This window comes from Abramis brama (assembly GCF_963993115.1).
Source record: "Abramis brama genome assembly, chromosome: 25".
Lineage (NCBI taxonomy): Eukaryota > Metazoa > Chordata > Actinopteri > Cypriniformes > Leuciscidae > Abramis > Abramis brama.
In genome coordinates, this window is record NC_139987.1 from 11076450 (window position 1) to 11095905 (window position 19456).

Consider the following 19456-nt stretch of genomic DNA (forward strand, 5'->3'; position numbering starts at 1 on the left):
CAACCTGTTTATAAGGTCACTCTGGCTGAAAATACTCCTTCAGGAACAGAAATAATCAGAGTGAGCGCCACTGATGCTGATGAAGGTCCAAACGGGGAAGTGACGTATGAATTCAGCAGAATATCAGATAAAGCTGTACAATTATTTTCTATTGATAAAATAACAGGACAAATTGTGGTGATTGGAGAAATTGATTATGAAGATGAAAAAAACTATGAAATGACAATTCAGTCCAAAGATGCCTCTGGACTGGCATCAACTGCTAAAGTTATCATAGATATAACTGATGTTAATGATAATCCACCTAGAATCATCCTTAAATCTTTGAATAACCCGATACCTGAAAACTCTGATCCAGGTACTGAAGTGGGAATCATTAATGTTCAAGACAAAGACTCAGGAGAAAACCGGCAGATTCGTTGCTCTGTTCAGCAAAATGTTCCTTTCAAACTGAACCCATCTGTTAAAAACTATTTCTCTCTAGTAACTACAAAAGCTCTAGACCGAGAGAAAGAATCTGATTACAACATTACCATCACAGCCACAGATGGAGGATCTCCACCATTATCCACATCCATGACAATTCATTTATTTGTCTCAGATGTGAATGACAATCCTCCTGTGTTTGAGCAGCAAACATACAGTGCTTATATAAGTGAAAATAACAAACCAGGCACTTCTGTTTGTTTTGTCAGTGCAAATGACCCAGACTGGAGACAGAATGGGACTGTACTGTACTCTCTGGTACCCAGTGAAGTCAATGGGGTCCCAGTGTCCTCATTTCTGTCTGTTAATGGAGATACAGGGGTGATTCATGCTGTAAGATCATTTGACTATGAGCAGTTCAGAAACTTCAGTGTCAAAGTTGTTGCCAGAGACAATGGTTCTCCTCCACTCAGCAGTAACGTGACTGTGAAAGTCTTCATAACAGATGAGAATGATAACTCTCCACAGATATTATACCCTGTTCCAGATGGCAAGTCTTTAATGACTGAAATGGTCCCTAAAGCGACTCTCTCAGGCTCTCTGGTCTCCAAGGTGATCGCTGTAGATGCTGACTCTGGACAGAACGCATGGCTGTCCTATCAGATCTTGAAATCTACTGATCCGGGACTTTTCTCCATTGGTCTCCATAGTGGAGAGATCAAAACACAACGAGACATTTCCGAATCTGACAATATGAAGCAGAACCTTGTTATTTCAGTGAAGGATAACGGTCAGCCCTCTCTGTCTACAACCTGTGCTGTGAATTTACTGATTTCTGACAACCTTTCTGAAGTTCCTGAACTTAAAGATATGACTTATGAGGACAGTAACTCTAAAGTAACGTCATACTTGATCATTGCATTAGTCTCCGTGTGCACCTTCTTCCTGACGTTCATCATACTGATCTTGGCAGTGAAGTTTTGTCACAGGAGAAAGCCCAGACTGTTGTTTGATGGAGCAGTTGCTGTTCCCAGCGCCTATCTGCCTCCCAACTATGCAGAGGTGGATGGAGCAGGAACTCTCCGCAGCTCTTACAATTATGACGCGTATCTAACCACAGGCTCGCGCACAAGTGACTTCAAGTTTGTGAGATCGTATAATGAAAACACACTTCCTGCTGGTGGGACTCTAAAAAAGGAACACAATATTCAGTTTGGTTCGAGCATGATAACACTAGATGTTACAGGAATTGAAGATGAGGTAAGAGAGGATTAACTACTCTGGACTCCTTTTTATTTTTGCATTTCGTGGTGTCTCCGCTGATTATACATTTTAAATGATATTAGAATTAATAATATCTCTTATTTCACTAAGGGGGTTCCAATATAAAGGAAGGACTTGAGTGATAATTTATTAGAACCTGACGCTGCATTATATATGTATAAAAGTACTATCATCTTTCTTCTTTTGCCGCATTTCAAATGATCTTATCAAATGCTTTTGCCACTGCTATGGAAACAATCTTAATGGTCCAGATTATTTAGGTCGCGATTTTTTTTATCTCATTAATGTATACTTTATACACACCTTTAACAGTACTTGAGCGCTGCATTCATCAATTATGGACACAAATACAAAAGTCTGTTTTTTGAGAAATGTCCATGCATATATTTTTTCCCCTGTTATATTGTGTTAATGGGTATAGCGGTCTTCAAACGAGCTTAGAAAATATAATATGGCATCTCTGTCATATTTAACAGTTTGTTACGATATTGTTTTGTTGTTTTAGTCTAAATCCCAAACTTAGTTTTTTAGTAAGTTTTAAGGTAGATGGTCTAAAGTGTTTGAATTTTCACTTTGAGGCTGATAGTACAATCTACATCTACTTTAAGTCTTACTAAATAAACAAATTAGTTTGAAGCGGTGAATAAAAGGTTAAGCCTCCATTTTCTTTTAAAACGAGTTTACTCCTTTATTTAATATGATTTCAAAGTTACGTAAGTAATTTCTTGTCCAATGTATCTGAGGTCATCAGGTTTCAGCACCACATGCATGAACAGCGACAGCGCTGTTTTTTGTTTATCTCTAAATGCGTGACGTTTTTAGTTCCTTTCCAATATATTTTGATGTATGTAATTGACTATTTTACAAAATTGCGCGATGAAAAAGATGACTTCACTTGGTTATTTGTTGTCTTTTTAATAAATAGGCTACATGAAAGCTGCAATGAACAGAAAAATACTCACAGTGTCGCTATTCACCAAGAGTGCAGACTGATGCGTCTCTCCTCCCACACTTAATGTATGCAGTAAAAGCTCTGTCTGGTAGAATAAACGCCTCACAAAATGGAGTAACAGTCCGTCGACGCTGATATTATTCAAATATCATCCGTCAAAGATTAATTTACTGTTGTGCAGGTGCGACATCAGACCTTCAAACATGGGATACAGATTATTTTCAGGTCGTTTGTTTACGTTTTTCGTGGCTCTCCTTCTGTTTCCTCTGACAATCGTCTGTGCAGATCTGAGCTACAATATTCCGGAAGAAACGAAGCGCCAGTATGTGACTGGAAATATAGCCAAGGATCTCAGGATGGATGTGAAACAATTATCTGCTCGTAAAGCTCGGATAGACACGGAGGACAGCAGCAAACGGTATTGTGATATTAATCTGAATACTGGTGATTTAATCGTGGCAGAGACAATAGACCGAGAAGAGCTTTGTGGAACTCAAATTCCCTGCATTCTCAGTTATGAGCTCGTACTGGAAAACCCTCTTGAAGTGCACCGAATAATTCTGCAAATTCAGGATATAAATGACAATGCGCCACGATTTTCAAATGAGCGTATTAATTTTGAAATCACCGAATCGACAGTTAAAGGCCAGCGATTCCGTTTGCATGAGGCTCATGACTCAGATATTGGACATAACGCGGTCAATGGATATTCACTGGAGAGAAACAAGCATTTTGTTTTGGATATTCATGATAGTGCAGATGGAGGGAAATACGCAGAACTCGTGTTGGAAAAGGAGCTGGATCGTGAACAGCAGAAGGAGATAGATATGATCCTCACAGCCACTGATGGTGGTTCACCGCAGAGATCTGGCACTGCTGTCATACACATCACTGTTCTAGATGCCAATGATAATGTCCCAGTATTTAGTCAGCCTGTTTATAAGGTCACTCTGGCTGAAAATATTCCTTCAGGAACAGAAATAATCAGAGTGAGCGCCACTGATGCTGATGAGGGTCAAAACGGGGAAGTGACGTATGAATTCAGCAGAATTTCAGATAAAGCTGCAAAATTGTTTTCTATTGATAAGACAACAGGACAAATTGTGGTGATTGGAGAAATTGATTATGAAAAAGACAAAAAGTATGAATTGGGACTTCATGCCCAAGATGCCTTTGGGTTGGCATCAACTGCTAAAGTTATCATAAATATAACTGATGTTAATGATAATCCACCTAGAATCATCCTTAAATCTTTGAATAACCCGATACCTGAAAACTCTGATCCAGGTACTGAAGTGGGAATCATTAATGTTCAAGACAAAGACTCAGGAGAAAACCGACAGATTCGTTGCTCTGTTCAGCAAAATGTTCCTTTCAAACTGAACCCATCTGTTAAAAACTATTTCTCTCTAGTAACTACAAAAGCTCTAGACCGAGAGAAAGAATCTGATTACAACATTACCATCACAGCCACAGATGGAGGATCTCCACCATTATCCACATCCATGACAATTCATTTATTTGTCTCAGATGTGAATGACAATCCTCCTGTATTTGAGCAGCAGACATACAGTGCTTATATAAGTGAAAATAACAAACCAGGCACTTCTGTTTGTTCTGTCAGTGCAAATGACCCAGACTGGAGACAGAACGGGACTGTACTGTACTCTCTGGTACCCAGTGAAGTCAATGGGGTCCCAGTGTCCTCATTTCTGTCTGTTAATGGAGATACAGGGGTGATTCATGCTGTAAGATCATTTGACTATGAGCAGTTCAGAAACTTCAGTGTCAAAGTTGTTGCCAGAGACAATGGTTCTCCTCCACTCAGCAGTAACGTGACTGTGAAAGTCTTCATAACAGATGAGAATGATAACTCTCCACAGATATTATACCCTGTTCCAGATGGCAAGTCTTTAATGACTGAAATGGTCCCTAAAGCGACTCTCTCAGGCTCTCTGGTCTCCAAGGTGATCGCTGTAGATGCTGACTCTGGACAGAACGCATGGCTGTCCTATCAGATCTTGAAATCTACTGATCCGGGACTTTTCTCCATTGGTCTCCATAGTGGAGAGATCAAAACACAACGAGACATTTCTGAATCTGACAATATGAAGCAGAACCTTGTTATTTCAGTGAAGGATAACGGGCAGCCCTCTCTGTCTACAACCTGTGCTGTGAATTTACTGATTTCTGACAACCTTTCTGAAGTTCCTGAACTTAAAGATATGACTTATGAGGACAGTAACTCTAAAGTAACGTCATACTTGATCATTGCATTAGTCTCCGTGTGCACCTTCTTCCTGACGTTCATCATACTGATCTTGGCAGTGAAGTTTTGTCACAGGAGAAAGCCCAGACTGTTGTTTGATGGAGCAGTTGCTGTTCCCAGCGCCTATCTGCCTCCCAACTATGCAGAGGTGGATGGAGCAGGAACTCTCCGCAGCTCTTACAATTATGACGCGTATCTAACCACAGGCTCGCGCACAAGTGACTTCAAGTTCATCACGTCTTACAATGAAAACACTGTCCCTTTCTCTCAAACTTTGTGTGACACAAAAACAACAGACACATGTAGTAACACCAATGGTGAAGGACTAAGCTACCCCACTCTGGTAAATAAATAATTTGATTAGTTTTAACTTCACATTTTCATTTCTTTATTTGTTTTGTTTTTTTCTTTTTTGTTAGAGTGTGTGTGAGTATGAAGGTCACTACCTCTTCATTTTCCTGGTTTGAGTTCTGTAAAAGCATTTATGAGATTGTACAAAGTTCTGATCTGTGGTGTCAGTTATACACCGAAAAAAAATGTGTAGTCGGTTGTACTTCATGTGGTCTACAATAACTGGTTTTGTTGAAATGAAATAAATGATTTAAGATAACTGATTATAATGGAATTCAACCAACCTGAAAAATAAGATTTTACTGAGGCATAACTTTCAGTAGATATAACCTCATTTCTCCAGCTAGGTAAAATTACTTAATAAGTTTGATATCATCTTTTGTTGTTGTTGTTGTTGTTGTTGTTGTTTAATATGATGAAAGTCATTTTCCACCTTTATGTAAATACACTAAAACAAATAATTAATTACCCCTTATTTAATTTAATTGAAGACATTTCTACACACAACTTAAATTAGTTTATTAAAAATAAATCAGTTTAATTGGATTAACAGTGTTGTTCATCATTAAGCACAATATATATAATGAATCACTAAGTAAAGACAGGTATCAGACTGAGCATAGAACTCTGAGTACACACAGCCTAAGCACAATGGTAACCACACAATTCAGTAACAGAAACAACTCTAAGGCCTGGTTTCACAGACAGGGCTTAGACTAAGCCAATATTAGGCCTTAGTTCAATTAGGACATTAGGCCTATAGCTTTTATAAACTTGCCTTTAAAAAAAAAAAAAAAAAAAAAAAAAACATTACTGGTGTGCATCTTGAGACAAAATACCTCAAGTCTCTATCTGACTTAATTTAAGATATCTCAGTGCAAGTTACTTTCAGTTAAAACATGCATTTTAGTCTGGGACTAGCTTAAGCCTTATCTGAGAAACCGGGGGTATATGTCCAACTTAACTGAACATTAATATAATCTACCAACATATTTTTCCTTTATTGAAAAACACATAAAATAAAACTTAATACCTAAATTTACTCTGCAAATGCAGTCCCTTGCAAAGCATGCTGGGAACTACATATCCACTGCCCAGGGCTGCATTTCTCAAAATCATAGTAAGCCTAAATAGATCAATTTAACTCATGGTGCTTTTGAGAAATGCAGCCCTGGGCAGTGGATATGTAGTTCCCAGCATCCTTGGCAAGGGACTACATTAGGAGAGTAAATTTAGGGATAAAGTGTTATTTTATGTGTTTTTCAGTAAAGGGAAAGATGTGTTAATGTTCAATGTTGGACATTTAGAGGAGTTTCTGTTATTGAATTTTGTGGTTACCATTGTGCTGAAGAGTAGCACTGTCAATTGTGATTTTCACTTTGATGCAACTTAATGTGTTTAATAAAATCACAATTTTTCATTGAAGCAAAATTCGCAGATCAGCAAGAAACAGGTGCGCATGTGTCGAATGTATCCATCCTGAGCTTTAATGGAAATTGTATTTTGGGTCAATGTATCTCAATTAAGTTAAAACAGCATTCCCTCGTTTTATGTTACGTTAAACAGATTGAAGTAGGTTACAACAACAAAAATAGAATTTGTAGGTAGAATCAGGTAATACCTCCTTAAAGCAACAACTGCACATGTCCACTTTTTACAGTGCAGTCAACATTATTCTCTCTCGGAGTTATAGTCATTTGAGGTTTTCTGTCATGTTTATTTAACAATTTCAAACTACACATGTGTATTAATTCATCTGTAAATGCATGTTAATTGTAAGAAAGTGTCTGCACAAATGTATACCTTATTGTACTGTGGATGTCACACAAACAAGTAATTGTCAAATAAAGTTAAAATTGCAAGACAAATTAAAAGTTTTTGTCACTTTACTCAATTTACTCACTTTCTTTATAACAAGAAAATAATAATAATAATAATAATAATAATAATAATAATATGTATAATAACATACCTCTATGCTTAAAATAAAAAAAAAAAGAGTAAAAGTATGATTAGGCCTACTATTGATTTGGTTTAACCCTAAATTGTTGATTTTTTTCCCCTCAGCTTTAATGGTTTGAAGGTTTAATTTAAACTGCCCTTACTTGTTTAATCTCATTTTTGTCTTTCATGCTATCCTCAACCAATACTGGATTTTCTTCTATAGGTAAGAAAAACTCTTTTTTACTCTAAATTAACTGAGATGCATGCTTATGATGGATGATTCTACATTATTATGTCTAATAGAGACTGAAAAGCTTGGATATCTATTTGAACAATTGACCATAAACATATTCACTTGTCCAACCGGGTACAACCTGTTGACAACATCCAGTTTTTGTTCTACCTTTCATTTCAATGAGAGTCTGAGAGTGGAACATGGTATTCTGTATTGAATTCGTCGGGTGCTGTTCATTCCGATGGTGCTGAAATGGTCAACGGTTTCATCCAGTTGCCCTGTTACTGTGTTGTGTTGGTTACTGATTGAACAGCCATGTGACCCAGTCACATATATATCAACATGAATCAATTACATATAATTATAATAATGATAATAATAATAATAATTATTATTATTATTATTATTTTAGTGATGTTTATGTTTTACATTTGGTTGCAGCCGCAGTGAGGCTACTGGTCTTGTATTTGCGACTTTAAAGCTCTGAGTGCCGCTGTTGATTAACGTGAGAAGAGAGAGTGTTTCTCTGTATAGTCAGTATTGCCAGTCCCTTACTGGCTCGGTTGGACATATGCTGCGTTTTTTTCGACGGAAAGAACATGAATGCGTTATTTTGGATTTAAGAATGTAATGTTTTTTCGTGTTTGATCCTTTGTTTGACCACACAGTTTATCAAGATGGCTTTCTGCTGCTTATTAAGCATTTCAGACGGTTTTTGGATGATTTTTACGCATTCAAAATGGCAGGTTGTGTTTTTCATTCTCTGCTTCTACGGAATGGACGTCGTAAATTGCAATGTGAGATATTCCATTCCGGAGGAAATGCCAGAGGGATCATTCGTAGGCAACATCGCTAAGGATCTGGGGATAGAGATAAGTAGACTAATATCTGGAAAAGCTCGCGTCGTAACAAAGGGCGGACGACAGTATGTCGATCTGAGCAGAGACAAAGGGACTCTAGTAGTTAAAGAAAGGATAGATCGCGAGGAGCTCTGTAAGCAAATGACGCCTTGCAGCTTCAGTTTTGATCTTATCGTTGAAAACCCTATCCAGCTGCACCGAGTCACTGTTGAGGTGCAAGATATAAACGATAATGCTCCGTTATTTCCGAAAGACAATGTTTATTTGAAAATAGCTGAAAATTCAGTTTTAGGAGCTCGCTTCCCTTTGGATAGCGCTATAGATACAGATGTCGGTCTGAATAGTATACAGAGCTATAAACTACATCCAGCTGATAGTTTTAAACTGGAGGTGCATAGTCAGACCGATGGCAACAAATACATTGAGATGGTTTTACAGCGAGAACTAGATCGAGAGGAGCGCGATGAGATTAAATTGGTTCTTGTAGCAGCTGATGGTGGATCACCTCAAAAATCAGGCACTGCAATAATTCATATTACTGTTCTGGATGTTAATGACAATGCCCCGGTGTGTAAACAGTCAGTTTTCAAAACTGAAGTCAGAGAAAGTTCACCTGCTGGTACAGTCATTGGTTCTGTTAGTGCTTCTGATGCTGACGAAGGTGTAAATGGTCATGTTTCCTATTCCTTCGCTGTAGCCAGCAAAGAAGCGAGGGAGCTTTTTGAGATAAACACAGATACAGGTGAAATTAAAATTCTTGGTCATTTAGATTATGAATCTCAAAATAGTTATCAATTAAACTTTAATGCAAGAGATGAAGGAGGTTTGTCAGATACATGCAAATTTGTCATAGATGTAATTGATGAAAATGACAACTCTCCCACCATACAGCTTATGTCCTTCTCAAACACCCTTCCTGAAAATTCCCCAGTGGGAACAACCGTAGCCGTCATTAACATAGAGGACGCAGATTCGGGTAAAAACGGCCTTGTTCATTGCTCACTTAATCAAAACATACCGTTTAAAATTGAGTCATCTCTCACAGACTATTATAGTTTAATTACTGATGATATGCTTGATCGAGAAAGTTTTGCTGAATATAACATTTCGATATTGGTATCAGACCAAGGAAGTCCAGCGCGACACGCAAACAAAACACTGACTGTAAAAATTTCCGATGTCAATGACAACCCGCCTATGTTCGATTCTGACGAATATAAAACATTTGTTAATGAAAATAATTCTCCTGGTCTGACTATAATGACTGTTAAAGCAAAAGATGCCGACTGGGGTCCAAACGCGCAATTGTCCTACTTCCTGAAGGATGAAGACATGCGTGGTGCACCGCTAAGTTCTCTCGTGTCTGTGGATTCACTTACTGGAACTATTCATGCAGTGAAATCATTTGATTTTGAACAGTTAAAATCGTTTTCCTTTAACGTGACAGCTCGAGACGGAGGATCCCCGCCCTTGAGCTCTGAAGTGACAATAAATATTAATATTCAAGATCAGAATGACAACGCTCCTCAGGTTCTGTATCCAGTACAGACTGGCGGTTCAGTGGTGGCTGAGATTGTGCCTCGTGCTGCAGATGTTGGATATCTCGTCACTAAAGTGGTGGCTGTTGATGTGGACTCTGGACAGAATGCCTGGCTCTCCTATAAACTACAGAAAGCTACAGACAGAGCGCTGTTTGAAGTGGGTTTACAGAATGGAGAAATAAGAACTGTGCGACAAGTGACTGATAAAGATGCTGTCAAACAGAAACTCACTGTTGTTGTGGAGGATAACGGACAGCCCTCTCGCTCAGCTGTGGTCTCCATTAACGTGGCTGTGGCTGACAGCTTTCCTGAAGTGTTGTCAGAGTTCACAGACTTTACGCATGAAAAACAATATAACGACAACCTTACTTTTTATTTAGTTCTCGCGCTGGCTGCTGTTTCTTTCCTATTTATCACTTGTGTGGTTGTGATAATATCAGTAAAGATCTACAGATGGAGACAATCTCGCTTCCTCTTTCAGTCCAATCTGCCTGTTATTCCGTACTATCCACCGCATTACGCAGACACAGGAGTCACTGGAACTCTGCCGCACGGGTATAATTATGAAGTGTGCATGACGACTGACTCGAGGAAGAGTGACTGTAAGTTTTCTACACTCGGTGGACAGAGTGTTTTAGTGGTGGACCCGAGTTTCACTGAGACGATGCAGCGCGCAATCCAGGAAAAGAACATTCTTGAAAATTCTGAACTACATGAAATGGTAAGAGCACTGCAGGAATTACTGAATGTACACATAAATAATAATAATAATAATAACAATAATTTGCTGTGTCTTTATGGCCGTTAGGCCATAAATATATTCGGTTGCGCAACCTGTTACAACCTGTTGATGTTGTTTAAACTTGAATCTGAAATATATCTATATACCTTAAGGAGAACTCCGGTCAATTTTAACATTGAGCTCATTTTTTTGTAAATTTGGAGTGCTGTCAGTACAGAGAATAACGACAAAAATCGGTGTTGCCTACACCGTGTTATCCTCCTTTTAAAATTTGCACCCTGTTGACTTCAATGGGGCAAGTTTTAAACCTGCTTTTAGCCTCTTAACATCCTTGATGTGTCATTACAAGTGCACAGGTCATGTGAGTGATTCCTTTAGAGTTAACACGGGTGAATCTGACTGCAGCAGATGTGAAAGATATAAATAAAAATTATGTTAATTCAGCCAGCGCACATACCTGTATTTTCTTCCTGTTTTCGGTCGAAGTCCACAGTAGTCGATTGTCGAGTTCAAGCACATAGGTTATCACGCGCGTGAACTCGACAATCGACTACTGTGGACTTAGACCGAAAACAGGATGTAAATACAGGTATGTGCGCTGGCTGAATTAACATCATTTTTATTTATATCTTTCACATCTACTGCAGTCAGATTCACCCGTGTTAACTCTAAAGGAATCACTCACATGGCTGGGCACTTGTAATGACACACCAAGGATGTTAAGAGGCTAAACGCAGGTTTAAAACTTGCCCTATTGAAGTCAACGGTGCAAATTTTAAAAAGAGGATAACACGGTGTAGGCAACACCGATTTTTGTCGTTGTTCTCTGTACTGACAGCACTCCAAATTTACAAAAAAAAAAAAATGAGCTCAATGTTAAAATTGACCGGAGTTCTCCTTTAACAACTTAACATGCTGAAACTTGAATATCGATATATTTAATCAAGGTCACATAAAACTGGTTGGCTAGATTTTTCGCTATGTTATTGTGAGTTGGACACTGTTGATAAAAACAACAAGGATCATATAATTCAGAAATAATATTCCAAGCCAAAGAAATTGTGTTAAAATGTAGTGTCTTTGTCATTGACTAAACGGTGTATTTCTGAAAGCTATGCGCTTTCGTTTTTCATTTTTGATAACTTTCTGTTAACTTACATTTTAATGAGAGTCTGAGAGTCGAACATTTTATTCAGGATTTAATTCGTTGGGTGCTGTTCATTCCGATGGTGCTGAAATGTTAAAAGGTTTCATCCCGTTGCCTGATTGAACAACCTGTGACTCAGTCACATATATATCAACATGAAGCTGATACATATTATTATTATTATTATTAGTAGTAGTAGTAGTAGTAGTAGTATGATGGTGATGATGATGATGATGTTTATGTTTTACGTTTGGCTTATACAGATTCAGTAAGGCTACTGGTCTTGTATTTGCGACTTTAAAGCTCCGAGTGCCGCTGTTGATTAATATGTGAGAAGAGAGCGTGTTTCTCTGTATAGTCTGTATTGCCAGTCCCTTACTGACGCGTTTGCAGGTTGGACATATGCAGCGGTTTTCGGTGAAGATAACGTGAATCCGTTATTTTGGATTTTGGATTTGTATGTGTTTTTTCATGCTTGGTACTATTTCGTTTGACCACAGATGGCTTTCATCAGCTTATTAAGCAATTCGGACATTCCTTGGATGGTTTCCACGCATTCAAAATGGCAGATTGTGTTTTTCATTCTCTGCTTCTACGGAATGGACGTTGTAAATTGCAATGTGAGATATTCCATCCCGGAAGAAATGCAAGAGGGATCATTCGTAGGCAACATCGCTAAGGATCTGGGGATAGAGATAAGTAGACTCATATCTGGAAAAGCTCGCGTCGTAACAAAGGGCGGACGACAGTATGTCGATCTGAGCAGAGACAAAGGGACTCTAGTGGTTAAAGAAAGGATAGATCGCGAGGAGCTCTGTAAGCAAATGACGCCTTGCAGCTTCAGTTTTGATCTTATCGTTGAAAGCCCTATCCAGCTGCACCGAGTCACTGTTGAGGTGCAAGATATAAACGATAATGCTCCGTTATTTCCGAAAGAAAATGTTAACCTGGAAATAAGCGAAAATGCGATTTCTGGAACTAGGTTCCCTTTGGATAGCGCTATAGATACAGATGTCGGTCTGAATAGTATACAGAGCTATAAACTACATCCAGCTGATAGTTTTAAACTGGAGGTGCATAGTCAGACAGATGGCAACAAATACATTGAGATGGTTTTACAGCGAGAACTAGATCGAGAGGAGCGCGATGAGATTAAATTGGTTCTTGTAGCAGCTGATGGTGGATCACCTCAAAAATCAGGCACTGCAATAATTCATATTACTGTTCTGGATGTTAATGACAATGCCCCGGTGTGTAAACAGTCAGTTTTCAAAACTGAAGTAATGGAAGAGTCACCTGCTGGTACTGTTATTGGTTCTGTTAGTGCTGCTGATGCTGACGAAGGTGTAAATGGTCATGTTTCCTATTCCTTCGCTGTTGCCAGCAAAGAAGCGAGGGAGCTTTTTGAGATAAACACAGATACAGGTGAGATTACACTTCTGAGTAATTTAGATTATGAATCTCAAAATAGTTATCAGTTAAACATTAAAGCAAAAGATAAAGGAGGTCTCGCAGATACATGCAAATTTGTCATAGATGTAATTGATGAAAATGACAACTCTCCCACCATACAGCTTATGTCCTTCTCAAACACCCTTCCTGAAAATTCCCCAGTGGGAACAACCGTAGCCGTCATTAACATAGAGGACGCAGATTCGGGTAAAAACGGCCTTGTTCATTGCTCACTTAATCAAAACATACCGTTTAAAATTGAGTCATCACTTACAGACTATTACAGTTTAATTACTGATGATATGCTTGATCGAGAAAGTTTTGCTGAATATAACATATCGATCTTGGTATCAGACCAAGGAAGTCCAGCGCGACACGCAAACAAAACACTGACGGTAAAAATATCCGATGTCAATGACAACCCGCCTATGTTCGATTCTGACGAATATAAAACATTTGTTAATGAAAATAATTCTCCTGGTCTGACTATAATGACTGTTAAAGCAAAAGATGCTGACTGGGGTCCAAACGCGCAATTGTCCTACTTCCTGAAGGATGAAGACATGCGTGGTGCACCGCTAAGTTCTCTCGTGTCTGTGGATTCACTTACTGGAACTATTCATGCAGTGAAATCATTTGATTTTGAACAGTTAAAATCGTTTTCATTTAACGTGACAGCTCGAGACGGAGGATCCCCGCCCTTGAGCTCTGAAGTGACAATAAATATTAATATTCAAGATCAGAATGACAACGCTCCTCAGGTTCTGTATCCAGTACAGACTGGCGGTTCAGTGGTGGCTGAGATTGTGCCTCGTGCTGCAGATGTTGGATATCTCGTCACTAAAGTGGTGGCTGTTGATGTGGACTCTGGACAGAATGCCTGGCTCTCCTATAAACTACAGAAAGCTACAGACAGAGCGCTGTTTGAAGTGGGTTTACAGAATGGAGAAATAAGAACTGTGCGACAAGTGACTGATAAAGATGCTGTCAAACGGAAACTCACTGTTGTTGTGGAGGATAACGGACAGCCCTCTCGCTCAGCTGTGGTCTCCATTAACGTGGCTGTGGCTGACAGCTTTCCTGAAGTGTTGTCAGAGTTCACAGACTTTACGCATGAAAAACAATATAACGACAACCTTACTTTTTATTTAGTTCTCGCACTGGCCGCTGTTTCTTTCCTATTTATCACTTGTGTGGTTGTGATAATATCAGTAAAGATCTACAGATGGAGACAATCTCGCTTCCTCTATCAGTCCAATCTGCCTGTTATTCCGTACTATCCACCGCATTACGCAGACACAGGAGTCACTGGAACTCTGCCGCACGGGTATAATTATGAAGTGTGCATGACGACTGACTCGAGGAAGAGTGACTGTAAGTTTTCTACACTCGGTGGACAGAGTGTTTTAGTGGTGGACCCGAGTTTCACTGAGACGATGCAGCGCGCAATCCAGGAAAAGAACATTCTTGAAAATTCTGAACTACATGAAATGGTAAGAGCACTGCAGGAATGACTGAATGTACACATAATAATAATAATTATAAAAATAATAATAATAACAATAATTTGCTGGGTCTTTATGGCCGTTAGGCCATAAATATATTCGTTTGCGCAACCTGTTACAACCTGTTGATGTTGTTTAAACTTGAATCTGAAATATATCTACCTTAACAATTTAACATGCTGAAACTATAAAACAGATATGTTTAATCAAGGTCACATAAAACTGGTTGGCTAGATTTTTCGCTATGTTATTGTGAGTTGGACACTGCTGATAAAAACAACAAGGATAATATAATTCAGAAATAATATTTCTAGCCAAAGAAATTGTGTTAAAATGTAGTGTCTTTGTCATTGACTAAACGGTGTATTTCTGAAAGCTATTCTCTTTCGTTTTCATTTTTGATAACTTTCTGTTAACTTACATTTTAATTAGAGTCTGAGAGTCGAACATTTTATTAAGGATTTAATTCCTCGGGTGCTGTTCATTCCGATGGTGCTGAAATTGTCAACGGTTTCATCCAGTTGCCTGATTGAACAGTCTGTGACTCAGTCACATATAATATCAACATGAAGCAGATACATATTATTATTATTATTATTAATAATAATAATAATAATAATATAGTAATGTTTATGTTTTACGTTTGGCTTATAAAGATTCAGTGAGGCTACTGGTCTTGTATTTGCGACTTTAAAGCTCTGAGTGCCGCTGTTGATTAACATGTGAGAAGAGCACGTCTCTCTCTGTATAGTCTGTATTGCCAGTCCCTTACTGACGCGTTTGCAGGTTGGACATATGCAGCGGTTTTCGGTGAATGTGTCATTTTGGATTTAGGATTTTGATTTGTTTTTCATACTTGGTACCACTTCGTTTGACCACACGGTGTAGATGGCTTTCTTCAGTTTATTAAGCAATTCGGACATTCCTTGGATGGTTTCCACGCTTTCAAAATGGCAGGTTGTTGTTTTCATTCTCTGCTTCTATGGAATGGACGTTGTAAATTGCAATATGAGATATTCCATCCAGGAGGAAATGCCAGAGGGATCATTCGTAGGCAACATCGCTAAGGATCTGGGGATAGAGATAAGTAGACTAATATCTGGAAAAGCTCGCGTCGTAACAAAGGGCGGACGACAGTATGTCGATCTGAGCAGAGACAAAGGGACTCTAGTAGTTAAAGAAAGGATAGATCGCGAAGAGCTCTGTAAGCAAATGACGCCTTGCAGCTTCAGTTTTGACCTTATCGTTGAAAACCCTATCCAGCTGCACCGAGTCACTGTTGAGGTGCAAGATATAAACGATAATGCTCCGTTATTTCCGAAAGAAAATGTTAACCTGAAAATAGCTGAAAATGCCGTTTTAGGAGCTCGCTTCCCTTTGGATAGCGCTATAGATACAGATGTCGGTCTGAATAGTATACAGAGCTATAAACTACATCCAGCTGATAGTTTTAAACTGGAGGTGCATAGTCAGACCGATGGCAACAAATACATTGAGATGGTTTTACAGCGAGAACTAGATCGAGAGGAGCGCGATGAGATTAAATTGGTTCTTGTAGCAGCTGATGGTGGATCACCTCAAAAATCAGGCACTGCAATAATTCATATTACTGTCATGGATGTTAATGATAATGCCCCGGTGTGTAAACAGTCAGTATTTAAAACTGAGGTAAGGGAAGAGTCACCTGCTGGTACTGTTATTGGTTCTGTTAGTGCTTCTGATGCTGACGAAGGTGTAAATGGTCATGTTTCCTATTCCTTCGCTGTTGCCAGCAAAGAAGCGAGGGAGCTTTTTGGGATAAACACAGATACAGGTGAGATTACACTTCTTGCTAATTTAGATTATGAATCTCAGAATAGCTATCAATTAAACATTTATGCAAGAGATAAAGGAGATTTGTCGGATACTTGCAAAATGGTCATAGATGTAATTGATGAAAATGACAACTCTCCAACCATACAGCTTATGTCCTTCTCAAACACCCTTCCTGAAAATTCCCCAGTGGGAACAACCGTAGCCGTCATTAACATAGAGGACGCAGATTCGGGTAAAAACGGCCTTGTTCATTGCTCACTTAATCAAAACATACCGTTTAAAATTGAGTCATCTCTCACGGACTATTATAGTTTAACTACTGATGATATACTTGATCGAGAAAGTTTTGCTGAATATAACATATCGATCTTGGTATCAGACCAAGGAAGTCCAGCGCGACGCGCAAACAAAACATTGACTGTAAAAATATCCGATGTCAATGACAACCCGCCTATATTCGATTCTGACGAATATAAAACATTTGTTAGTGAAAATAATTCTCCTGCTCTGACTATACTGACTGTTAAAGCAAAAGATGCTGACTGGGGTCCCAACGCACAATTGTCCTACTTCCTGAAGGATGAAGACATGCGTGGTGCACCGCTAAGTTCTCTTGTGTCTGTGGATTCACTTACTGGAACTATTCATGCAGTGAAATCATTTGATTTTGAACAGTTAAAAACGTTTTCCTTTAACGTGACAGCTCGAGACGGAGGATCCCCGCCCTTGAGCTCTGAAGTGACAATAAATATTAATATTCAAGATCAGAATGACAACGCTCCTCAGGTTCTGTATCCAGTACAGACTGGCGGTTCAGTGGTGGCTGAGATTGTGCCTCGTGCTGCAGATGTTGGATATCTCGTCACTAAAGTGGTGGCTGTTGATGTGGACTCTGGACAGAATGCCTGGCTCTCCTATAAACTACAGAAAGCTACAGACAGAGCGCTGTTTGAAGTGGGTTTACAGAATGGAGAAATAAGAACTGTGCGACAAGTGACTGATAAAGATGCTGTCAAACAGAAACTCACTGTTGTTGTGGAGGATAACGGACAGCCCTCTCGCTCAGCTGTGGTCTCCATTAACGTGGCTGTGGCTGACAGCTTTCCTGAAGTGTTGTCAGAGTTCACCGACTTTACGCATGAAAAACAATATAACGACAACCTGACTTTTTATTTAGTTCTCGCACTGGCCGCTGTTTCTTTCCTTTTTATCACTTGTGTGGTTGTGATAATATCAGTAAAGATCTACAGATGGAGACAATCTCGCTTCCTCTATCAGTCCAATCTGCCTGTTATTCCGTACTATCCACCGCATTACGCAGACACAGGAGTCACTGGAACTCTGCCGCACGGGTATAATTATGAAGTGTGCATGACGACTGACTCGAGGAAGAGTGACTGTAAGTTTTCTACACTCGGTGGACAGAGTGTGTTAGTGGTGGACCCGAGTTTCACTGAGACGATGCAGCGCGCAATCCAGGAAAAGAACATTCTTGAAAATTCTGAACTACATGAAATGGTAAGAGCACTGCAGGAATTACTGAATGTACACATAATAATAATAATTATAAAAATAATAATAATAACAATAATTTGCTGTGTCTTTATGGCCATTAGGCCATAAATATATTCGTTTGCGCAACCTATTACAACCCGTAGATGTTGTTTAAACTTGAATCTGAAATATATCTACCTTAACAATTTAACATGCTGAAACTATAAAACAGATATGTTTAATCAAGGTCACATAAAACTGGTTGGCTAGATCTTTCGCTATGTTATTGTGAGTTGGACACTGCTGATAAAAACAACAAGGATAATATAATTCAGAAATAATATTCATAGCCAAAGAAATTGTGTTAAAATGTAGTGTCTTTGTCATTGACTAAACGGTGTATTTCTGAAAGCTATGCTCTTTCGTTTTCATTTTTAATAACTTTCTGTTAACTTACATTTTAATGAGAGTCTGAGAGTCGAACATTTTATTAAGGATTTAATTCCTCGGGTGCTGTTCATTCCGATGGTGCTGAAATTGTCAACGGTTTCATCCAGTTGCCTGATTGAACAGTCTGTGACTCAGTCACATATAATATCAACATGAAGCAGATACATATTATTATTATTATTATTAATATAGTAATGTTTATGTTTTACGTTTGGCTTATACAGATTCAGTGAGGCTATTGGTCTTGTGTTTGCGACTTTAAAGCTCTGAGTGCCGCTGTTGATTAGCATGTGAGAAGAGCACGTCTCTCTCTGTATAGTCTGTATTGCCAGTCCCTTACTGACGCGTTTGCAGCTTGGACATATGCAGCGGTTTTCGGTGAATGTGTCATTTTGGATTTAGGATTTTGATTTGTTTTTCATACTTGGTACCACTTCGTTTGACCACACGGTGTAGATGGCTTTCTTCAATTTATTAAGCAATTCGGACATTCCTTGGATGGTTTCCACGCATTCAAAATGGCAGGTTGTTGTTTTCATTCTCTGCTTCTACGGAATGGACGTTGTAAATTGCAATATGAGATATTCCATCCTGGAGGAAATGCCAGAGGGTTCATTCGTAGGCAATATCGCTAAGGATCTGGGGATAGAGATAAGTAGACTTATATCTGGAAAAGCTCGCGTCGTAACAAAGGGCGGACGACAGTATGTCGATCTGAGCAGAGACAAAGGGACTCTAGTAGTTAAAGAAAGGATAGATCGCGAGGAGCTCTGTAAGCAAACGACGCCTTGCAGCTTCAGTTTTGATCTTATCGTTGAAAACCCTATCCAGCTGCACCGAGTCACTGTTGAGGTGCAAGATATAAACGATAATGCTCCGTTATTTCCGAAAGAAAATGTTAACCTGAAAATAGCTGAAAATGCCGTTTTAGGAGCTCGCTTCCCTTTGGATAGCGCTATAGATACAGATGTCGGTCTGAATAGTATACA

At 38.9% G+C, this 19456-nt stretch overlaps 2 protein-coding genes and 1 pseudogene across 16 annotated transcripts in view; all 3 read left to right on the top strand.

Moving 5' to 3' along the window:
- LOC311076813 (protocadherin gamma-C5-like) overlaps positions 1-19456 on the top strand; it is a gene marked incomplete at its 5' end in the record, with an annotated part of 165391 nt that overhangs the window by 33704 nt on the left and 112231 nt on the right. For 2 of the 14 annotated variants that reach the window (XM_084105250.1, XM_084105267.1), the window contains one exon: positions 1-1686. This exon is cut by the window's left edge and continues 741 nt beyond it. The exons of 10 other annotated variants lie outside the window; for them this stretch is intronic. In XM_084105250.1, the coding sequence (XP_083961376.1) occupies positions 1-1686 (1686 nt within the window). Of the gene's footprint in view, positions 1687-2722; positions 5275-19456 lie in introns of those variants that run through there. 2 more of the 14 variants (XM_084105253.1, XM_084105272.1) reach the window with 1 other exon arrangement.
- LOC311076816 (protocadherin beta-16-like) overlaps positions 1-19456 on the top strand; it is a 91728-nt pseudogene that overhangs the window by 5319 nt on the left and 66953 nt on the right. The gene's annotated exons all lie outside the window — the stretch shown is intronic.
- LOC311076579 (uncharacterized protein) lies at positions 8139-18700 on the top strand (the record flags this gene model as incomplete). Its single annotated transcript, XM_084104919.1, has 4 exons — positions 8139-10583; positions 12252-14696; positions 15735-18041; positions 18692-18700. 4 exons carry the CDS (start codon positions 8139-8141, stop codon positions 18698-18700), a joined length of 7206 nt encoding a protein of 2401 aa, XP_083961045.1.